A 24562-nucleotide genomic window follows, 5' to 3' on the forward strand; every position below is an offset into this window, starting at 1 on the left:
CACCCTGAGATAGAGATTTAACTACGCCCGGGGCCGGAAATAAAGGACAAGTATTGTTTTTACAACGTCACGCGAGACAAGGCAGTGAGCCTTCATTTAAAACAAGTCCACGGACATCTAACCTAGTAGTTGTTGGATTGCTGTTGGCAGACACGCTTCATGTGCTCCCAGCTCTTAAAACAACGACAAGAGACAAGAAAAACATGCAGCTCGCCAGCAGCAAAAAGCCTGCAGATGATCCGACGGCATCTCCGTAGCGTGCGTTCAGCTACTCCCAACCCCTTCACAACACGAGCAGCATTATACGTGATACGAGAAAGAGATGTAACCACGCCCGGGGCCAGAAAGAAAGTATTGTTTTTACAAAAGTTTTAAAATAAAAATGAAAATAATGCATATGTAACAATTCCCATGAAACTAACAATCTCTTTAAATTGTATATCCGGTAAACTAAACCCGGGGGTGGGCGAGTCGAAGCAAGCAGCGGGCAGACCCCCCTAGTATTTCTATGGGGCTGTTGACATGAAATTTTCACCAGATGTCAGTAACAACCCAAGTAATCCACACTACAAAGAAATCAAACCAAACAAGTCCATAAATTAAATTATACTTCTTCAATTATCGGCGCCGCATTCGAGTGGCAGCCTTTCCAGCATATGACTTTATCTTTTTACCTTTTTATCTCTATTTTTCTCTATCTCACTGATCACTTCTACCACTTTCTTTTATGTGGAATTGCTCCCTGGACACTTTCTACTATTTTACTACTTGACATGGATTTTTACACTCCGAGAATCGCCTATTCAAGTAGTCAGCTTAATTTTTGTGAATTTCCCCTTGGGATTAATAAAGTATCTATCTATCTATCTATGTGTAATAAAGTGGAATGACACAGGGAGGAAATATTGAACATGCTTACTGAAAAGTATTTCATGCTTAGTAGAAAAGCCTTTGTTGGTAATGAGAGCTTCAAGATGCCTCTTGTATGGAGAAACAAGTCGCATGCATTGCTCAGGTGTGATTTTGGCCCATTCTTCCACACAAACTGTCTTCAGATCTTGAAGGTTCTGGGGCCTCTTCTATGAACTCTAATCTTCAGTTTAGATTCAAGTCGGCTAATTGACTTGGCCATTCTAGCAGCTTCTTTATTTTCTTTCGCTGAAACCAATTGAGAGTTTCCTTGGCTGTTTAGTTCTCCTCTGACTCGACTCTATTCTCTCAGTATTTCATTGGCTTGTCCAAATGTTATGCAGCAAACTTTTAATGAGTTTCAACGTGCTTTTTCTTCAGCGGTGGAGTCATGCGCGGTGAGAGTGCATAGAGGCCATGCTGATGGAGTACATTACTTATTGTTTTCTGTGAAACAACAGGACCTGCTCATTCCAGGGTCTTTCTGAAGCTCTCGGCGAGTGGTCCTTGGCTCTTCTGATTATTCTTTCGACTCCTCTGTCAGAAATCTTGCAAGGAGCACCTGGTCGTGGTCGGTTTGTGATGAAATGATGTTCTTTCCACTTGCGGATTATGGCCCAACGGTGCTCACTGGAACATTCAGAAGTTTAGAAATACGTTTGTCACCAATGGCATCAGGATGTTTGTGACGGTCTTGGGAGAGCACTTGGCATTTACCCATCACGAGATGCTTCTTGTGTGACACCTTGGGAATGAGAAACCTTTTTATAGGCCATCAATTAGGACTAAACCAGCTGATATTGATTTGCACTGATGGGGGGCTATCAGGATTCACAGACGTCAGCTGCTTTCTTGGCTTTCCAGGCCTTTTTGCACCTCCTTTTCTTCATGTGTTCAATACTTATTCTCTATGTCATTCCACTTTATTACACATAACTTAATTTCAGGACTTATTGGTTTTGATTTCTTTGTATGTGTGGATTACTTGGGTTGTTACCGACGTCTGGTGTAAATGTGATGTCAATAGCCCCATCCGAAATATATTTACTGAGTAAAACGTCGATGCATTCAATACTATTTTTGCCTGCGGTATATATATATATATATAGCGTTGCTGCCTCGCAGTTAGGAGACCTGGGTTCGCTTCCCGGGTCCTCCCTGCGTGGAGTTTGCATGTTCTCCCCGTGTCTGCCTGGGTTTCCTCCCACAATCCAAAGACATGCAGGTTAGGTGGATTGGCGATTCTACATTGGCCCTAGTGTGTGCTTGGTGTGTGGGTGTGTTTGTGTGTGTCCTGCGGTGGGTTGGCACCCTGCCCAGGATTTGGTTCCTGCCTTGTGCCCTGTGTTGGCTGGGATTGGCTCCAGCAGACCCCCGTGACCCTGTATTCGGATTCAGCGGGTTTGAAAATGGATGATGGATGGATGGATATATTTAGGAGCTAAAAGGCCCCTTTAAAGAATGTAAGGTTATTGATTTTTAATAAATTTACAATCAGTTCTGAAAACATGTTTTCACTTTGTCATTATGGGTTATTGAGTGCAGATGAATTGCCAACACATATCCATCACAGCAAAGTGTGCAGAAAGTGAAGGGGATGAACACTTTCTCCTACTATGGTGTAAATCCCAAAGAAGATGTACTTCTGGAGTGTGTGTGGTCATTTTGTTTGCATCGTTTTATTAATTTGTTTGCACACTGATTCCTTTTTTACTTTATACATTTCTAGGGCTAACCCAAATGAGTGTATTTCTTCAGTAACTTTTATTGCTATTGGGTTCATAGGGTCACTATTATCACACCTACAGAGAACAGTGAAATTCTTATTTGCGTGTGCTAATCGTCATACAACATATCATCTAGATATCATCTATTGTATATACTCCATAGGTAGATATCAAAAGAAAAGCCAAGTGGAAGTCTTAAAAGCATTTCTTTTTCTCTCCTTAGCTTTCTCAGATGATGAATCAAAAGCCTGCCCTAGCAGTTATCTGTTCCCTTTTTGGAATGTTTGGCTTTGCGATTTATCCCATCAGTTTGGAACTTGCTGTTGAATGTTCATATCCCGTTGGAGAGGCAACATCAGCAGGACTCATCTTTATTTCAGGGTAAGGATTGAAAAAGCCCATAAACTTAATGAATGTCGTAACAATTGTGACAAGAACAAGCCATTCTGCCCAACAAGCTCGTCCACCCTATTCATCTAGATCAGGGGTCCTCAATCACAGTCCTGGAGGGCCGCAGTGGCTGCAGATTTTTGTTCTAACCCGGTTGCTTAATTAGAAAGCAATTCTTGCTAATAATTAAATTTCATGGCTTTGTAGTGCTTTTACTCTGCTAAGTCAAGTCATTCTTATATCCTCGATTTTCTTCCCCTTTCTAAGGATATCACCCAAATGATCTGAAGGCTAAAATGGATGAGTAATTCTCAGTCCTTCACTTTTTTCTCTTCACTTTCCTTCCAAGTATTTAATTAAACCCAATAGTGCATGATAAATACACACCGAGGTGTAAATGGTAACAAGCTAAATGGAGAAATGCGGGTCTCTTTTGTCATTTGCATGTTATTGCTAATTAGGAGCAATTAAAAATCAAGAATACAGCAGTTTAAGACTAAAATAAGCAATAAGGGTTCAAAATCTTAATGAGCGAGACAACTAAAGTGAAGCAGAATTATTACTTGAAAAATAAGTATGTCTTATTAAGTAATTGGGTTGGAGGAAAAACCTGCAGCCACTGTGGCCCTCCAGGAACTACGATTGAGGACCCCGATCTAGATTGTTAAAAATAACATAAAGCAAGATCTGCAGGTCCCCAAAATCCTGCTTGCCACCACACTCCTTAGTAAGTGATTTATTCCATGTGTCTCTGGATTAGGGTACATTGTGAATGCCTTTCAAAGGTCACACTGCAACATCATTAAACTGAAAAGAAAAGTGTGAGGTATGATCTGTGTTCTTACCCGGCTGGGATGCCCTTATTTGGAAGGACCGGGGAGACAGCTTACACAGGCCTTTCTCTCTCCCAGGACGTTAGATGGCAGCAAGCCCAGGCTCAGATCCCTGCATGGGTGCCTACAAGGCATGCTGGGTATTGTAGGCCTTGTTGGGTCCTGTGGAAGCCACCAGGGGGAGCTGCAGGATGTGGGAGTCCCTACTCCATAGGGCTCCAACCTCACCTGGAAGTGCTTTGGAGCTGCAGCATCATGTCACTGGAAAGTAGTCCCGGGGATTGGATAAAAGGAGCTGCCTGCCTGACATGGAAGAGCCAACGCTTGTGAAGAGGAGTGGAGGAGGCAGTGACAGAGAGGACAAAGAAGACAAAGAGTTGTGCCTGTGCTTTATTTTACTTGTTGGCTGTGGTGGTGGGAAATGCTTGATAAGGAAGACTTTCCCGCAACTAAAGACTCCTTGCCTTTTATACTTTTGTCCCTGCTTGTTTGTGGTGGGTGTTTGGGGAGCTGGATCGCCCCGCGGTGTCCACACCTGTTACAATAAGCCACACATCACCTTCATTAAGGCTAATAATAAAGTGTTTTTTATTTTGAAAATGGAATGCAAACATTTTTTTAATAATCTTTGTTTTTATTGTTGCATAAAGGCAGATCCAGGGGGTGATCTTCATTGTCCTATTTCAACTGATGACTAAGCATCTGGCTGATTCTCCTTATTCGACGTGTAAACTCCAAGATGACGCCACCCTTAGCTGGAAAGGTAGTAGTGATAATTGTTTCTCCTTTTAAAACCAACTGCCTCAATAAAAGTGTCCTTTTAAACATGGTCATTGGAGACATACTCTGTAGCTTCAATTTGTATTACATATTTTATATATACATGTATATATATATATATATAGTAGGAGCAAGACTTTGTTCAATGTTTGCCTGGACTGGGTGCTTGACAAGGTCATGGGGTCCAGCGGCTATGGGGCATCTGTTGATGAAGAAAGATTCATGGATCTTGACTTTGCTGATGATGCTGTGACCTTCACCGAGTCAATGGAGGCTCTTATCTGGGCTCTCGAGAGACTGAGTGAGGAGTCCGAGTGTCTGGGCTTGTGAGTGTCCTCATAAAAACCAAAATCCAGGCCCTTAATGACCTCTTGGCCACTGCCTTCAGCAATGTGTCTGTCTGCAGAGAGAGTGTCAACCTCATCAAGAGGTTTATTTACCTCAGCAGTGACATTCATGACTCTGGTGACTCTTTCAATGAAGTCAGTAGATGGATTGGGAGAGCATGGGGTCATGAGGTCACTGGAAAGGGGTGTATGGCGTTCCTGATATCTCTGAATAAGATCCAAGTCTTTAGAGTCCTGACGCTTCCTGTCTTGCTCTATGATTGTGAGACATGGACGCTACCCAGTGACTAGAGATGAAGACGGGACTCCTTCTGTACTGTGTCTTTTCAGAGCATCCTTGGGTACCACTGGTTTGACTTTGTGTCGAATGAGCGGTTGTTCATGTAGTCCTGAATTAGGCACTGTGGCAGGAGGCTGGGGGTCAGACCCAGCCGGGATGCCTGGAAGGACTGTGAGGCAGACTATACGTATATAACCGCCCTGGATAGTGTGGGGACAACGGGGATGGAGTGTGGAGGCTCAAACCCACTGGGGCCCGTGGCCACTGCCAGGGGGCGCCTCGAGCCTCACAGAGCCCGGGATATCTGTGCTTCTGCCACACCCAGGAGGGTGGATGGAGGACCTTTCAGGGACGCCCTAGTGCTTCCTGGTGCTTGTGCAGCGCCACTGGAAGGATGTCAACGAGCACCTGGAGCACATCTGGGTGATTATAAAAGGGCCGCCTTCCTACAGTTGGGGAGCCACAGTTGGGTGCAGGAGGAGGACGACGCTCCAGAGAGAAAGAGAAGAAAGGCGGCCCATGTAAGGTTGACTGGTGCGGGAGCACTGTGTGTGTGCGGGGTTTGCTGTAAAGAAACATGTGGTTTCTAGAACTGCGGTGTCTGTCTGATGGTGTTTGGGCATTGTGAGGGTGCGTCAGTTACGGCACTATGACCATGTGGCACAATTGCCTGAGGGTGACCCGGGCTGGGTTGCAGGCCACAGGATCCTCATTATTGAGGACCAGAGTGGCTGAACCAGGCCAAGGGGACACCCACGTAATAGATGGTCTGTCTGGGGGGTTGACAACCAGGATCACAAAGTCTTCTGTCGTGTGGTGGGGACAACAACGCACTATACCAGTGCATGCTCCCCAACTTGACTTGATATACAGTATATATATATTACGGCCAAAACCCGAAATCAGCCAAAGCAGGAAATGGCCAATGTCGCTGTAAACTGACCGGCCAATGCCTGATCTTTTACTCGATTTCGGGATTTGGCCAGCCAGTTTACAAAATGCAATGAGGCGATCGGACAAAGTTGGAAGAAAAAAGGCATGAGCAGCAATTTGTTGCACACTTAGTAGTGCAATTGCATCAAGTGTAGCCTTGGCGGCTCTTATTCAGAAAACGGAAGCCACTTGGCTGTTTCACAATAATTAAGATTAGGTATATAAATAGGTTTCACATTTCTGTTATCATTTTACAGTAACCCTAAAATAGTGACTTAACATCAAGGATCTATTTTATTGACCTTAAGGTAAGTGTCTGGGCAAGGGGGAAGGCCGTCTCAAGTGCCGTCCGCTTTCTGAACAAGACCTCCCTTGAGCAGTTTCTCGTGCAAAATGGAAAACGCACTTCTGAATCTGCAGCTGAAATTTTTAAGCATCTTCGCACCTTGAGCAGACAGTCTTACATCAGCACATTGAATTTTGGCCAAGGTGAAATGGCCGCCCAAAGTAGCAAATACACTGGCCATTTCTAGTAATTTGGAGTTTGGCCACATCTCTCGGCCAAAATGTGAAATGGCTGGCCAAATCAGGAACTGGCTGAACTTCGGGTTTTGGTCATAACATCTCTATATATAATCTTCATTTGGATCTTGATCTTTGTTTGTCCGCGAATGAATTAAAAGAAGAAGCACTAGATGGCAGTAGAGAGACAGCTAACACATAGGCATTGCATTAAGAATCTCCTCCAGGCTTATACTACTGAAGACTGTAGTACGCCAGTCACACCTCAAAACACAGACATTCAAACTAAACAAACTGTTGTGCTTTAAATTAACTAAAGAGATCTTCATTTAGATCTTGATCTTTGTTTGTCCGCAAATTCCACGCATGCATAGACCACCATCCAGTTTAGTACGTTGTTGTTACTCACGGATGTCAACAATGTGCCTGAATAACAAAAGGGGTGGTGGACAGTGTTACGCTGATTAGCTCCTGAGGCCTGGTTAGAAAATGAGATTGCCGAAGATGAAAGGTACGTGCCTACGTAACATATGAATGAAAGAAACACAGTGGGTAAAATGAATGACAGCGTAACAGCACGTTCCGGAAATTACTATTGTTACGTTGTAGCCGGCGAGTGCTGCGCGTCTCACAGTTGTACCGTGGCTTGCTCACATGTCAGTAAAGTGATCCCTATTTATGCTTTATAGAGCCTGGATACCTATGTGTCCCTCTTTTATAACCATTGCTCCGTGTATATTGCTTTACTCTTTGGATTGCCACAAAGCAACCTGCGAGATTGGAGAAAGGTTGAGAAGACATCGTGAGAGGAAACGATAGCGTCGTGAAAACGAGACGGACTGTGAATGGACGGAAACAGAAATGCTGCTACACCATCACATAATTATGATTTGGACAGTGATTCCGAGTAGGCCATTCCTATCGAATCAATGTCCAAGGGTTTTTTTTGTAATTTTGTTTCCCTTATAAAAAATCATAATGCTGTGCGACAAAGGGCCCAGTTCACAACTGGCAGCCGCGTTTAAACAGGGAGCCCTTCACAGACAACTTTAAAATGCGCATAGCGTAGTTGGCGCACATAACTATATATATATATATATATATATATATATATATATATATATATATATATATATACAGTATATATAAATATAGGTGCTGATAGACACTCTGGGTCGCATGTTGTCTGAATTTAGTTCACACAAGTTTGAAATTCACAGCACTTACTGAGAAAGTGTCACATACTGTTTGCATAATGTTTTGTGATATGTAGCATAAGTCCAGCCTTTAAGATGTTAAATGTTCATGCCTTTATAGAGTCATACAAATATAATTTATTACAAATCATAAGAAACAAATAAATACGACTCGTCAAGGCATCCATTAAAATGTGAATACAATTGAGCAATAATACCCCACAACCCTCCCAAGACCTAGTGAAATGATAATAAGACAAAAATAAAATCTATAAATAAACTACAATAATAATGCGTGGCAAATCAATCCAACAATATCGTGAAAACAGTAAAGAAAAACATGACAAGCCCCATTGTATCCTGTGAAAGAGAGCATTTGAGGCACACAGGTTTCACTTCCTTACTGCAACACCCAGTTAGCCGTTGACCTCTTCACACACCTGGCCTGAGACCGTTTCGAGACCACTTTATACAGGTGGGTGAATTAGTCTCTTAAAGCGATAACAGCCCCCTTATTCACAAAACTCATGTAGTATTTGGGCCATTAGACATATATAAACGAAAGACCTGTGTGTGAGTGTGCATTACTGTATATGTGTATGGAGCAGTCCGCTCTGCGCACACTCAACCACGGCCACTAGATGGCGCATGCATGAACTTTTAAATTTCTCCAACGCTATGAAAGACCCGTGTGCAGCAAACGCCGCCGCGCTACAACTTCATCGTGCTAATTACACAGATGAAGAGACACAACGTCAAAACGAAGCAAAAGCTGTGGCTCAACAACGTGCAAGTGGAACACCTCAGCAACAGACTGGAACACTTGAAGTTTTCACTAAAAACATTGTCACTCTGGAGGTATTTTCTTGAAATAAAGAGTAATAGGATGGCTAAGATGTGATATCGCCAGTGTCTTCTTACAAAAGCCAGTGGGGCACAAGCACAGGTGTCTGCACATCTTCTGCACTGGGTAATTGTTAAGAGTTAGCTTACTCCTCTCCAAGTTCACAAATATTGTAAAAGTCCTAGGGAGTCTTCAGGTTGTTTTTGTCCCGAAGACCAGACTCAGCTATTCTATCCATATTTATCAAGATAGGCCACCACGGAGAGTTAAAGCAAACAGAATTGCTTCGCTTTGACCCGAAATAGTCACTCTCAGTATTTCAGAAGACAATAAATGTACGGCACTAAACTCAGGAACACAATCAAAATGTGTCATATAGTCCGACTGCTTTTTTTTTAAAGTAATGAGTAATCTAAAGCAACATTTTATTTTATTGAAGTTACAATTCCTGCGTTATTATTATTCCAGCAGAACTGGGTGTAAAACAAGAAGCACAAGTAACGGGATGCCGGGTTTTAGTTGCACAGCCAAGCACAAAAGAGTGTGTCAAGTGCAATCCGGTAACAGAAACCTATAAGTAAAGAACATGATCACAGTCATCATGCTTATTGTCATATTCACTGTGGCCGATTAACTCATCTTAAAGTTACTCACCTTCACCTGATTATGTGTGTGCATGTAAACACACTGAGCGATGGCATGAGCTAACAAACGTGAAGTGAAATACTGTACTGTACTGTAAAGTACATTATTGGACCACTAGATGGCAGTCTCGATTCATCTTTTTCCTTTTCTTTATTTCTCTTTTTTATTTTGAGGATTTCCTAATCACACACTCTCTTCAAATGCAGGTGTTCATTCCTAAGAAAGGACCTTTAGAAACTGTTCTCCAATACTCTAATTCCAGGTGTCCAGTACTGTAAATATTTTGCTGTTTGCAGTTTTCATTGTGAAACGATGAATGTTAGGAGAGTGTTAACCACTGCATACTATTACAAAAAACGTAAACTGCATGGAGTTTGATCCTTATTTATTTTAAAAACAAAAATCTTTTGCACCACACCGTGCTCCAGTAACTGTACCAGTACTACCTTTTACAGTCATAATAGCAACTAGATATTTCCTAAAATGTATAGATGAGTCTTTCATTACTCAGTGGAGTCATTTTGTCCATCTGCCACTTGCACTTACAAAACTGCTTCACCTCTGTGACTTTGGTTGGTTCCAAAGATAATCTTTTCATTTCCGGTCCAGTGGTTACATCTCAATAGTCATTCCAAATTTAAAAATGTCCTTTGTTATCCATTTTGTGTAATCTTTTTTATGGTTTGGATTATAGCCTTGTTGCATGCATGACTCGTCTACATGTTAGCCTCTTTTGTAATTCAGTTCCTTTAGCGATGTTATGTCTAACACTAGGAAAGGCAAACAGAATGAATGGAAATTAAAAACTTAGTGTGGATTTGAGCATGAAAATATTCACACACAAAAATGGTGCTAGGGCGGCACGGTGGCGCAGTGGGTAGAGCTGCTGCCTCGCAGTTAGGAGACGCGGGTTCGCTTCCCAGGTCCGCCCTGTGTGGAGTTTGCATGTTCTCCCCGTGTCTGTGTGGGTTTCCTTCCACAGTCCAAAGACATGCAGGTTAGGTGCATTGGCGATCCTAAATTGTCCCGTGTGTGTTTGCGCCCTGCCCGGAGTTTATTTCCTGCCTTGCACCCTGTGTTGGCTGGGATTGGCTCCAGCAGACCCCCGTGACCCTGTAGTTAGGATATAGCGGGTTGGATAATGGGTGGATGGATGGAAAAATGGTGCTAGATGTGTTTTCACTTTCATAGTGAGCCAACTTCTTATGGTGACTTTTAACAGGTTTCACTGCCCCTTCCTACAGAAATCTCACAATTTTCAAATTGCCTTTTTAATTTATCCTTCTATTAAATAGTTGAAATTGTATCATTTATTGGCAAATTCCAACTTGAAGGAATCATCTGCAGTAGGCTGCTGTTGATGAATGTTGTATTTAATAATTATAATCTGATAGAGGTATTCCTTTCTATAGAGAATTATTAAGTGTGAATTTTGTATTACAAACTGTGAATGTTCTGGCGCAACTAAAAGTCACAACAAACAACATATCAAACATTTACCCAGGATTAAGTGGAGTATACTAATTGTAAATGAAACGCAAAGAACAAGATAAAGATTTGGGGATCCATCCCTGTACACTGTATAGTGTAAGGAGTGGCGGCTCTGAGGCTAGGGATCTGCATTGGCAATCGGAAGGTTGAAGGTTCGAATCCCGTAAATGCCAAAAGGGACTCTGCTCTGTTGGGCCCCTGAGCAAAGTCCTTAACCTGCAATTGCTGAGCGCTTTGAGTAGTGAGAAAAGCGCTATATAAATGCAAAGAATTATAAGGTTCATGCACAAAAAAAAAGACAAAACTCTCAACAGAGTGCTCATCAAAGACTGAGTACTAACAAAAGCAGGAGTCAGCAATCTTTCAGTGGTGTTGTGCCAAACCGATGTTACAATCTTGTACATTGCCGACCTACAGTGCATCCAGAAAGTATTCAGAGCACATCACTTTTTCCACATTTTGTTATGTTACAGCCTTATTCCAAAATGGATTAAATTCATTTTTTTCCTCAGAATTCTACACACAGCACCCCATAATGACAACGTGAAAAAAGTTTACTTGAGGTTTTTGCAAATTAATTAAAAATAAAAAACTGAGAACTCACATGTACATAAGTATTCACAGCCTTTGCTCAATACTTTGTCGATGCACCTTTGGCATCAATTACAGCCTCAAGTCTTTTTGAATCTGATGCCACAAGCTTGGCACACCTATCCTTGGCCAGTTTCGCCCATTCCTCTTTGCAGCACCTCTCAAGCTCCATCAGGTTGGATGGGAAGCGTCGGTGCACAGCCATTTTAAGATCTCTCCAGAGATGTTCAATCGGATTCAAGTCTGGGCTCTGGCTGGGCCACTCAAGGACATTCACAGAGTTGTCCTGAAGCCACTCCTTTGATATCTTGGCTGTGTGCTTAGGGTCGTTGTCCTGCTGAAAGATGAACCATCGCCCCAATCTGAGGTCAAGAGCGCTCTGGAGCAGGTTTTCATCCAGGATGTCTCTGTACGTTGCTGCAGTCATCTTTCCCTTTATCCTGACTAGTCTCCCAGTTCCTGCCGCTGAAAAACATCCCCACAGCATGATGCTGCCACCACCATGCTTCACTGTAGGGATGGTATAAGCCTGGTGATGAGCGTGCCTGGTTTCCTCCAAATGTGACGCCTGGCATTAACATCAAAGAGTTCAATCTTTGTCTCATCAGACCAGAAGATTTTGTTTCTTATGGTCTGAGAGTCCTTCAGGTGCCTTTTGACAAACTCTGGGTGGGCTGCCATGTGCCTTTTACTAAGGAGTGGCTTCCGTCTGGCCACTCTACCATACAGGCCTGATTGGTGGATTGCTGCAGAGATGGTTGTCCTTCTGAAAGGATCTCCTCTATCCACAGAGGACCTCTGGAGCTCTGACAGAGTGACCATCGGGTTCTTGGTCACCTCCCTGACTAAGGCCCTTCTCCCCTGATTGCTTAGTTTAGATGGCCGGCCAGCTCTAGGAAGAGTCCTGGTGGTTTTGACCTTCTTCTACTTACGGATGATGGAGGCCACTTTGCTCATTGGGACCTTCAAAGCAGCAGAAATTTTTCTGTAACCTTCCCCATATTTGTGCCTCGAGACAATCCTGTCTCGGAGGTCTACAGACAATTCCTTTGACTTCATGCTTGGTTTGTGCTCTGACATGAACTGTCAACTGTGGGACCTTCTATAGACAGGTGTGTGCCTTTCCAAATCATGTCCAACCAACTGAATTTACCACAGGTGGACTCCAATGAAGCTGCAGAAACATCTCAAGGATGATCAGGGGAAACAGGATGCACCAGAGCTCAATTTGGAGCTTCATGGCAAAGGCTGTGAATACTTATGTACATGTGCTTTCTCAATTTTTTTATTTTTAATACATTTGCAAAAATCTCAAGTAAACTTTTTTCACGTTGTCATTATGGGATGTTATGTGTAGAATTCTGAGGAAAAAAATGAATTTAATCCATTTTGGAATAAGGCGGTAACATAACAAAATGTGGAAAAAGTGATGCGCTGTGAATACTTTCCGGATGCACTGTAGTTCTACCAGTTTTGTTATACATACATAGTATCAAAATTGGTTGGGTTATAATGGGCTTCATTTATATACTGTATATGCTCCAATAAACACAGAGTCTCTTATTGTCGCTGATCTCTAATAAACAGCGGGCTTCACAGGGGATGTGGCCAAATAGTAGCCGGGTCTTTGATATTTGCCTACTAGCGTACATTGTAAGCATCTGTATCTTTACAGACGTGTGTAATACATGTGCATGTCAGCACATTGCATACATAAGAAATACGAATATACCGGTTTCCAAAACTGCTTCATTTTCATGCCGGGTTGACCAAAATACGGTCGTTATACTGTAATACCATACGGTAGTGATAAACAGAGAGTGGTACAAATGTGTTTTGCTTTGAAGAGTCTCCACGAAGATTCATCACTTTTAACCTTCTGCACATTCCTTATTATTTTCGCTGTCAACGAGAGTATCCTAGGTCGTCGGACCCTGGACGCATTTACTTATTTTGGACCTGCGAGGCCCTGGATTATGAAATCTACCCTTTGGGCAGTGAGGGGAGTAACAAAGAAAGACCTGCCATCTTTGTATCCGCTAAAATGGAATTTTCTTGTCATTAAGGATTCAGACGACAAATAGCAGCAAAAGGTACAGAAAGACATTGCCATTTATCTTTAACAGTCTTATGCAGCATGTGAAATTCAAATAAAGTAGCTGTTTGTAATATTAGCCGATATTTTTGTGTACCTACCTGTACCGACACGCGCAAAAAAATATTGCGTTCTGAAGGTTTTTGTTAATAATGGCCGGTCTCTAATAGCAGCCGGTCTCTATTAGGCGCCGGGAGCCGAGGCTAGTTTTGCAAATAAACGCCATGGGCCTCTATTGGAACATATACGGTACTTTTGAAGCACATTATAATCGGATCTTATATTATTGGTCATTCAATATTTTAAAATACATAAAATCATATGTAAAAAGAATGTTTTGTCAAAAACGTTATCAAGAATTCTAATATAATTAATCATTCTTTATTAATAATCAGAGCTATTAATCAATTAATGTGAACCTTGTACCACTTTGCTCAATATCTGGTGTGTAACTGGTCACTTTTAGCTTCACGCAGGCTTCTGAATGTTCAGGTGTTAGACAACTTCTTTTATAGCTTCACTTTTCTCATCAGAGTTTTTAAACGTGGACTGATGTTTAGTTTGATGATGTCTTTGTACACTTGACATACGACACGCGATACTTTCACAGCATAACACACACACAGCACGATCCTTTTGTTTGTACAAATCCATATTCATTCGTCTAAGAGTCTTGAAAAGAGTGAACATCAAGTTTTTGTCTTTTATGTGTGTTATGTTGTATACAAGCTACAAATTATTCCCTATATTTTTATTATTATATTTTGCTCAATCCCAACAAGATGAATTCAGATGTAGGAGGCATTATAATAAAAAGGCATATCCTCTTCCCTTACACCTCACTTTTATAACAGTTGTTCACAGCATGGTGCTAAAATGGTTTTACAGCCTGGGAAAACGAAGACTGAGCCAATGCCTCAGGATATTGATTACTTTATAGATGGACATCTGGGACAACAATTTGGTTTATAGTCTGGGAAAAGATAGATTAAAGAGTTTGAGCAAAATTCATCCATCATATTGACAGCCAGCCAATCAGGTGCATGCAACATTCATGTGTTGTGAAACCACAGCATGAAACTTTATAATAAATATCCCTCATTTGAATGCAACATCAGAAGAAGGAGAAACAGCGATGATGGTAGAGTGATGTTACAGAAGAAAACAAAGACACGTATGACCAGTTTTCACAGTTTTCATCCGATCGTCAGTTAACAGCATTTTCATGAACATCGATTGCTAAATCAAACGTTGCCCTGGCCCTTTCATTCTTGTCATCTTTACTTTTTTGTAAGCTTTTTCTAAAGACTATATATATCAAGACTTTCCTATCAGTACCTATTTTCTATTATTCTTTGTTCTACTGGTATTATTATTCCTGTAATAAATACCATGCTGCTTTTAATTTTCTATGCTTTGTCTTAATGTCCATAGAGTGATAGAAGTAATAAGTTAGATTTCTTTGAGCATCTGGTGCAGCCGAAAATTCACCATTACCTCTGTGCTGCGAGGTTTATTAAGGCTGCGGGTGAGAGCTCCACTCAATAGTAGGTAACAGTACGTAAAGAAGGTAATCTTGGCTGATAAATGGCCTATAGTCAAGAGTGCTGAGTCTTTGTATGTTTAAATGTATTCTTGTAGACCAAAAGTAATATTTAGGTCTGAGATATTATTAAAACTTTGTATGTTTTTCGTGCCAATAATAAGTTATTCTCTTGAAGTGCTGAGAGAGTGACAGACTGTGTTATTACTAAAACACTTGTGTGGTTTAAAGTGCTAAAGGTTAATCAGTGTGTGTGTCATTCATGGGGCACTGTTGTGGTTAGGGTCTGTGTGTATGCGTATAGCTATGTATGTGTGTGTTCATCTTAAAGTGCACCAGTAGACCAACAAAATAATGAACTTGATGAATACACTTACCCTTGAAGAAACAGGTAAAGAGTAAGTAGAGGGAAATACCCCGATAATACAATGTGTAATTTTAGGGCAGTATATTACTCAGTGAGGAGGTTTGTTTTAACATACCACAGCCTGCACTGAACACATGGTTTCCCTTTACTGCGAGTCGAATGCACAAGACATGGGTGGGGACACAGAGCACGAATGTATGTGCTGTAATTAAAATATAACTATGTAGAAAAGTGATGTCGTTTGTTTTTAAAATTCTTAATAAGAGTGTGGAAGCTTTTTGAACGTCCCTCGTACAAGACAGACTAGGCTTATAAACACATAAACCAGGAAAGGCCGACTGTTTACTGGCTGTTTAAATTCATCTTGGCACAGATAAGCTGCTTTATGATTCCAGGTCTTTAAAGATGATGTCTGATGTTTCGTGGCTGTTGTTGTCATGGGTTCTAATTTGGAGTGCTCTCTTATCCTGTCCTTTATAGAAACTGTGTGATGCTGTTTTGTCCTGGTAGTGTAATATTTTACTCTGCTTTCCCCTTTTGTATTATTAATGTGATGCCTTTTTCAGAATGTCTCAAATCTCCCAGACCTAGCACTGTTTATAAGGTATTGTGCTTTATAACTTCTCTTCACCTTCCCTTCTATGTTTATAACCTCAGGCAATTAGGTGTAGTAAAAGACAAGCAGGAGTTAAGTTAAACTTTAAATAATGTATTATTGATAATATTCATAAATAATAACAATATGCAAAGTACATTTGAATATTGACAACCATACAACCTGATAAATGGTGATGTGTAGTTTCAGGCGGCACGCAGACGTGTTAGTTACTTAAAATTTCTCTAGTTAAGGAATTATTTGTGGTCAGCTTTCTTCAGAACAGGCCGCAAGCCTGTCAGTTCATGGTGTGATGGTCTTCATCAGTTGTTAACAAGAGAGAAATTGTGAGGTTAAGCACATGCATTTATAGATGTTCTGTCCAACCCCTACAGCCAATAGGACATCATGGTACTTAAAGGCCTCTGAGACAATCCAATTCCAAACAGCCATACCTCAACTTGTTAGTTACTTAAAATGTCTCTTTTTAAGTCCTCATTTGTGGTCAGTTTTCTTCAGAATAGGTCACATGCCTGTCTCAATATGGCTGCTGAGCTGTGCTCTTCATTGTGTTAGTTAGGCAGCCTGGCTTTCCTGTGGGGTTTGACTGGGAGTCCTGTAGAGAATCATTGGCCAAACTTATTTGAGGCACTCACATCGACCCTGTCGTAAAATTACAAAGAGACTCAGCCTTAAAAGAGAGGAAGGGGTCCTTAAACCCCTTCACTAATACACTAATATTACATTGGCTTTGTCTAAGTTACAAATAAAGACATACAACTATTTATCAACATGTATGCAAAATGTCACATCGCAACAGATGCCATCATGTCAATGTGGACCAGAACCTCAAAGTAATGAGGCCGTTTTGAGATCAGAATGATGTCCTGCCCAGCAGTGCAGTGGTCCGAAGAATGTGCTCTGTGAGTGAACGCCGCAATGTAGAGAGTCGTTGAGTTGCCAAACAGTTTTTAATGGCACCGGGAGTCTCTCATAAAATACAAGGCATTTCTGGTTCATAACAGCATTTCTACATTTTAAAGATGAAATCAACCCGAATTACGTGAGCCACATTTTTCACATTTAACAAGACCCTGTAACCACCAATATTTAGAGTAGATGAAAAACAAATGGGTCGTTTTTTTTACCAAATAAAAATAAATTCTTGAGTTTTATTTACTCTGAGAATAGGATGACCTTTGTTGTGTAATTCCAAGGGAAAAGACATTCACGATTTTACATACCACAAGGATTTTTTTAATTTACTCTAAACGTAATTGTGAGCCAAAACAGAGAATTAAAAGCTGGAGTTTCAGTATATTTTTCGATTTTCCTTTTGATTTTTGTCACACACGCCTTCCTGGACCACCAAACGAGACCACATTATAATGACCACAGACCGTACCTCCCTGGCCAAATGGCCTAACTTCTCCCCATGTTGCCAGCAGAGCTCTCACAACCCTTTTAAAACATTGTCAGATCAATAAATTAATTTAGATATTCATAACTGAGACATGAAAAGTTAAACATTACTCACAACACAATCAAGCTACACATGCATTTTTTTCCACCCTTTCCCCCCCACCACAGTCCTGAAACCATTAAAAATTCTCAAAGTCTCTGGTGGCATTTATGTTTATTTGAACAGTAAAGCAGCTTCATCCACATCCTGTCCCTTCATTATTGTCCCCACTGTTATTTATATCCCAGTTTAGGGGGCTATGCAGTGATTACACCACCAGGGACATACTGCCCTTTAAAGCTTTGATCCCTGTCCCATATGCAGCATGTGATACAATGGCTTAGACAGAACGCTCGAATTCTTCTCTATTCTGCTGTTCTCATCCATACAGACAAGACGTGTTTGACCAAGGAGCCAATAACAATCAAATGAAACAAATCTCTTGCTTTCTCACATTTTCAGCTTTTGATCCCGTGCCTATCCAAACCATACACGTGGAAAAGAAAATCAGTCCCAACTTCACTGGCCATCTGTAGTTAATACCATGGCCTTCTGCTGCTAACTGACAGCCCCCATTACGATTATAATAAAGTAGCAGTTAGATCAACACGTCAGTATAAACACATCATGTGACTAATTCACAATCATATTATTTTACTAAAGAATCTCCACCAGACGTAATGCCAATAAAACTGAAGTGTTACTGGTATGTCCAAACTCCCTACTTTCTAAGGCAGGGGTCTCCAACATGTCGCTCACGAGCAACCGGTAGCTGGCAGCACCTTTCCAAGCAGGGTTAATGAATCCTACATAAATTTGAAAACTTGATTAGCCAAATTAGGGGTGGGCGATCTTTCCAAAAAATCATATCACGATCCTTTTAACTCAAAATCACAATCTGAATTGCAATCTATCTTTTCTTTTTTTATTTATTAATTTTATTACAATCAATACATAGCAATCAAGTTTTTACAAAAAAAAAGAATTATGCTAAGAACAGATCGATCCCCACCCTTGAGAGAGAGAGCAAGCCAAACGGTGTAAAATTTAAGGCTTGTAAAAATACCTAAATCAACAAATTCTCTGTGCTTTATAAACTCATTTCAAAATATTACTGATTAGATCCTGCCATGTTTTGAAAAAAGTCTGCACAGATCCTCTAACTGAGTATTTGATTTTTTCCAATTTTAAATATAACACATCAGTTTCCCACTGACTTAAAAGAGGAGAGTTTGGGTTCTTCCAGTTTATCAGAATAAGTCTGCGTGCCAACAGTGTAGTGAATGCAATCACAATTTGTTTGTCCTTCTCCACTTTAAGCCCCTCTGGAAGAACCCCAAACACAGCTGTTAATGGGTTAGGAGGGATTGTGAGTCCATGGCTGTCTGAGAGGTAATTAAAAATTTTTGTCCAGAATAATGTTAATTTGGAGCAGGCCCAGAACATGTGACCTAGTGAGGCTGGGACTTGGTTGCAACGTTCGCAGGTTGGATCATGTCCTGGAAACATTTTGGAGAGTTTTAGTCGAGACAGATGTGCTTGATATATAATTTTGAGTTGTATAATTGTATGCTTTGCGCATATGGAGCTCGAGTGAATTCTCTGCATTGCTACTTTCCACTCCTTTTCTGATATATTAATTGAGAGGTCATTTTCCCAGTGTCCTCTTGGATCTTTGAAAGGAAGGGATTGTAAAATGATTTTATATATTGTAGAGATGGAGTCTAACTCCTTGAAATTGAGCAATAATTTTTCCAGTGTGGATGAGGGTGCAAGATGAGGAAAATCTGGAAGGTTCTGTTTAACAAAGTTCCTGATTTGCAGATAGTGAAAGAAATTTGTAGCTGGAATGTTAAATTTGGAATGTAATTGTTCATAGGATGCAAAGACGTTGTCTATATAAAGATCTCTAAGCAAGTTAATTCCAAATTTTTCCAGATATTAAAAACTGCATATGTTTGTGAGGGTTGAAAGAGTTGGTTCTTTTGCAGGGGTGCCACAGAAAGAAGCTTCTCCGTCTTAAAATGCTTTCTACATTGGTTCTTGGCAATCTATCTTTTCAATGTGGCACACACTTAAGAGAATATCTGGACTCAAACTCATCAATCAAATTCAATTGTTCCCTCGTTTGCTAGCTAAATAGAGTTAAGGTACACGCCCGAAGCTGGCGAGTGAGTGAGGAAGGCCCCTCTTCTTGGCCCGCTGCGTGTTTCTCGGATTCACGCAAATAAATTGGTACCACAAGCGAACTGTGATACGTAGCGAAATGAGAGAAGTTGCAAAATCAACTGGACTGTTCGAGCAAATTATAGAAAAAAAAATCTGTGAAGTAGTTCTTTTGTGAAAAGCAGACAGACATATAGACAGAGAGACATTGGATTTTCTATATTATATATTAGTAAACCAAATAAAAATAATGTGCAGTTAAAGTCTCAACAGCATTTCTGGAGCTTAGTAGAGCCAGATAACTATAAGAATCTTCACCAAGCAGCTCTGAAAATGTCTTCTTTGTTTGGGTCTCCATACCTCGGTGAGTCTGACATGAATGTCATGAAATCAAATTTCAGAACAAGACTGACAGACGAACATTTAAATGACTCCATAAGAGTGAACCTAAGGGGGGGGGCTCCACTCCACCAGACACCTGCCTCTCTTGTTGAGTCATCTGACTAACTAAAAAACACACCACACATGCAACTGGACATGTGAATAAAGTGACACAGTGACATGTGACAAAATGACAAATGAATAAGTCATATCTGTGGATTTGGAATTGCATTGTTTTGTTTTGACAGCATTCATGTTTGCAAAATGCACTTGTAGGTGAACTCAATATTTTTTGTGATGTTTTAATGCAAAATGTGAGTTGTGAATACCAACATTTTGTAAATGTTCAGGCAGAACAAGCTTATTCAGTTTGTTTGGGTTGAAATAAGCTATGAGAATATATGTTAGAAAACATGAGTAGCTCTCGGCTGTTTTCATTTTGTAAAAGTAGCTCTCAGGGGAAAAAAGGTTGGAGACCCCTGGTCTAAGGCATCCAATTTCTCTGTTTCTGTTGATAGTATGCTTGGTCAAACCTGTGTACCTGTTGTCACAAATCTTGGTGTTTTGTTTGATTCATCACTTAACTTTGAGCTACACATCAGGTCTCTTTCCAAAATTTCACTCTATCATCTCCGTCACATTGCCCGCCTCTGTCCACTTCTGTCCTTTAATGATGCTCAGACTCTGGTTCATTGTTTCATAATGTCTCGTATTGATTACTGTAATTCCCTCTTCATCAGCCTCCCTGCAAAATCTTTACTGAAGCTAGAGTCCATTCAGAACTCCGCAGCCACACAAAGCGTTCTGCTCACGTCTCCCCCTGTTCTCTCCCAGCTTCACTGGATACCAGTTCCATCAAGGATTGAATTCAAGATTCTGCTTCTCCCCTTCAAAGCCCTACATAACTTTTCCCCCTCTCTACCTCACTACACTCCATAAACTCCTTGTCGCTCTCTCAGGTCCTCGCTCAGTAATCTCCTTACTGTCCCCTGCACCAGACTCTCCACCACAGGAGGCAGGTTTTCAGTGTTATGGCCCCTCAACTCTGGAACTCTCTTCCTCAGTCTCTCTGAGTTTGCTCCTCTTTCTTCAACTTTAAATCTCAACTCAAAACTTTCCTCTTTGATGAACTTTTGTCTTCTGTGTGTGTTTTTTCCCCTCTCCATCTAAATGTAAAGCAACCCTGGGCTTGTGAAAGACACTTATTATTATTATTACTATACTTTTCTCAAAAACCATTTAAAAATCTCAGATCAATCAATCAATCAATCAACATTTATTTATATAGCACATTTTCATACAAAAAAATGCAACTCAAAGTGCTTTACAAAATGAAGAATAGAAAAATGGAAGACACAATAAAAAACAAAAAGTCAACATTAATTAACATAGAATAAGTAAGGTCCGATGGCCAGGGTGGACAGAAAAAACAAAAAAAAAATCCAGACGGCTGGAGAAAAAAAATAAAATCTGTAGGGGTTCCAGACCAAGAGACCACCCAGTCCCCTCTGGGCAATCTACCTAACATAAGTCAAACAGTCCTCTTTGTATTTAGGGTTTTCATGGAAGGACCTGATGATGATGGTCACGTAGACTTCTGGCTTTCAGTCCATCAATGTTGGTGCATCATGATGCTTTGAGTAGGCAAATGCATTGCTTTCATAATTTCTATAATTCATGTTGAGGATTCAGGGTCACCGTACCAATATTTTTAATAACTTTGGAAAGGATCCTATATTAATAATAACTGATTAATCACCAAAACATAAGTGAATTATGAGTCAGCCAATAACATCTAGTATTCCATTTATCACTTCTACTAATTTCTAATTTTCTGTAGTTTCCCTTTTTATACCTGAACTAGCAATCACCGCTTACAATGTGTAATTATAACACACTGGTGAGGCCTCATCTGGAGTCCTGGGTTCAGTTTGGGTCTCCAGGCTACAAAAAGGACATAACAGCACTAGAAAAAGTCCAGAGAAGAGCAACTTGGCTGATTCAGGGGCTACAGGGGATGAATTATGAAGAAAGATTAACATTAGCTGAGCCTTTACAGTTTAAACAAAAGAAGAACAAGAGGAGACCTGAGTGAAGTGTTTAAAATTATGAAGGGAATTAATGCAGTGGATCGAGACTCTGACTTTAAAATGAGTTCATCAAGAACACGGGCACACAGTTAGAAACTTATTAATGGGAAATTTCACACAAACATTCAGAAGTTTTTCTTCACACAGTGAACTATAGACACATGGAATAAGTGACCAAGTTGTGGGGTAGAAAGTAGGACTTTACGGTCCTTCAAAACTTGATCTGATGTTACTTTTAGAAGAATTAAGTGGATAGGACTGGTGAGCCTTGTTGGGCTGAATGGCCTGTTCCCGTCCAGATTCTTCTAATGTTCTAACAACACAGATTATTTGAATAACTTGGTTATTAATAATGTTTGAGCAACAAAAAGATCATTTGTGCTTGCAGCAACAATTCCCAACCTGGCTGCGGACGAATTCCTATTTTCCCCAACTGAATGTTGTCCCTACCCGGGCTCTGACAATTGTGCTTGAGGATGCTCTGTTGCATGTGATTGTTTTACCACTGTGAATGCTCTCCCCTGCATTAAGGATTGTGCTTGATTCTCTGCATGGAAAGCTCTGATGGTCACACTTGTTTCACCGAGGGCAGGCCTGCACCTAGGAAATGCTGGGCCCCAGGCAGCTGACAGAGTTCGGGCCCCTTTTGTGTTTCAGATATGTGCGTATATTTAAAAAAAAAAAAAAAAACTCGAAAAAGGGTGGGCCCCATCTAGCTCGGGCCCCTGACAAGTGTCAAGGTTGTCCCCCCCACAGGTGCGGGCCTGCCGAGGGAGAATCTCTGACGAGATCACGATTGATCACCAGAGGGGGACCCTTCCCTTCCTTTTGAGTACTTTTTTGATGACCGATTTCAGACCATCAGTTTCAGCCAGCATGTGTTCTATCAAGTGGGATATACGGCACTAGCTGTGCTACAAATTGTTGAAGTCTATAGTAAGCAATTAATGCAGACCTCAGCATGATGAATTGTAGTGTGCAATCTGTTGGAATTTATTTTGTAATGCGTGAAGTAATAAATTGCGTCGCATTTGTCATTCCAACAGATGGCGCATCACAAGCATTTGTAGTAATAAAATGCATTACTGCAAATGTTTTGGATACACCATTGTGACGGTCTGGGTTGGCTGCAACTTCCTTGTTACTCTTCAACCCAGGAAAGTTGATAGTCGTGTACCGAGATGAGTCATGGAATATAGGACACATATAACAGCAACGAGAGGAGCAAAGTGCTTGGTGCTCTTATTCATCACACAGTCAAACTGCATAGAACAAAGTGCAGTGCTCCATGCAAATAAATAAATACACCAATAAAAATCAGTGCTCATGTGGATGATAAAATGGTAATAAACAAATTTAAAAGCCCATTTTTACAGATATTGTAAACACTGTTTTTTGTTCCCATCAGCCCGGTTCATCTTTGTCTCTTCTCACCTCGTCTCCTCAGCACACCCCATCAGGTCTTGCAGCTGGCAATGTCGCTGGTATCTGCAATCCCTTTGTAATGCATTCATTCCGACTGCTTTTTATATTTCTGTACAAATGAGCGACATTCAGAAATGCAGTCTGCACAGCTAATCAGCAGCTCTAGTCAGGGTATGCTAGGCTGAAGTAGTGAGTCTTCAGCTGAGATTTAATAGCTGAGACTGAAAGGGCACCTCTTGTAGTAGTCGGCAGATCATTCCAAAGCTTTGAGGGCCTGTCACTAAAAGTTTGACCTCCCACTGTTTTCTTATTTATCCTTGGAATCATAAGTACGCCAGCATCTTGAGATCTTAATGTCTGTTGAGGTTTGTAGGTAACGATAAGCTCAGATAAGTAAGCAGGGCCTTGGTCATTTAAGGCTTTATAAGTTAAAAGGAGAATTCTGGAATAGGCACTAAACTTAACTAGGAGCCAGTGTAAGGACATGAGAACTGGAGTTATATGTTGGCACTTTGTGGTTTGTGTAATAATTCTGAATTAACTGAAAACTGCAGAAAGAATGATTTGAGCAGCCAGTGAATAAATAATGCATTGTAAACTGTATTATTATTATCATCATCATCATTATTATTATTAGTAGTAGTAGTAGTAGTTGTTGTAGATAGTAGTCAGTCCTACTAGAAATAAATGCATGAATTAATTCCTCAGTATCTTGCATATTTACAAAACCCTAAAACTGCCGCTACTGGCTATATTCAGTTCCCAGTGCAATTTGCCAGCACGCTGGAGCTGATCAGTCCGTGCCGTGCACTCATTGATCAGCCAGCTCATGACTACTGGCGCCCCCTAGTGAATCAGCGTCACTGCCCCTGGGATTCAGCCACTGCACTAGACTAGCCTGCCAGCGTCATTGTTGGCCTCTGTGTGCTCACATGCAGCCAGTTCAAGCG

The 24562-nt window shown here is 40.9% G+C and overlaps 1 protein-coding gene across 1 annotated transcript in view; it reads left to right on the forward strand.

The window, feature by feature from the left end:
* slc49a3 (solute carrier family 49 member 3) overlaps positions 1–24562 on the forward strand; it is a 77953-nt gene that overhangs the window by 50424 nt on the left and 2967 nt on the right. Inside the window, exons 8-9 of the mRNA XM_039758241.1 lie at positions 2860–3017; positions 4510–4622. Of these exons, the coding sequence (XP_039614175.1) occupies positions 2860–3017; positions 4510–4622 (271 nt within the window). The remainder of the gene's footprint in view (positions 1–2859; positions 3018–4509; positions 4623–24562) is intronic.

The sequence above is a fragment of the Polypterus senegalus genome, chromosome 7 (genome assembly GCF_016835505.1).
Source record: "Polypterus senegalus isolate Bchr_013 chromosome 7, ASM1683550v1, whole genome shotgun sequence".
Lineage (NCBI taxonomy): Eukaryota > Metazoa > Chordata > Cladistia > Polypteriformes > Polypteridae > Polypterus > Polypterus senegalus.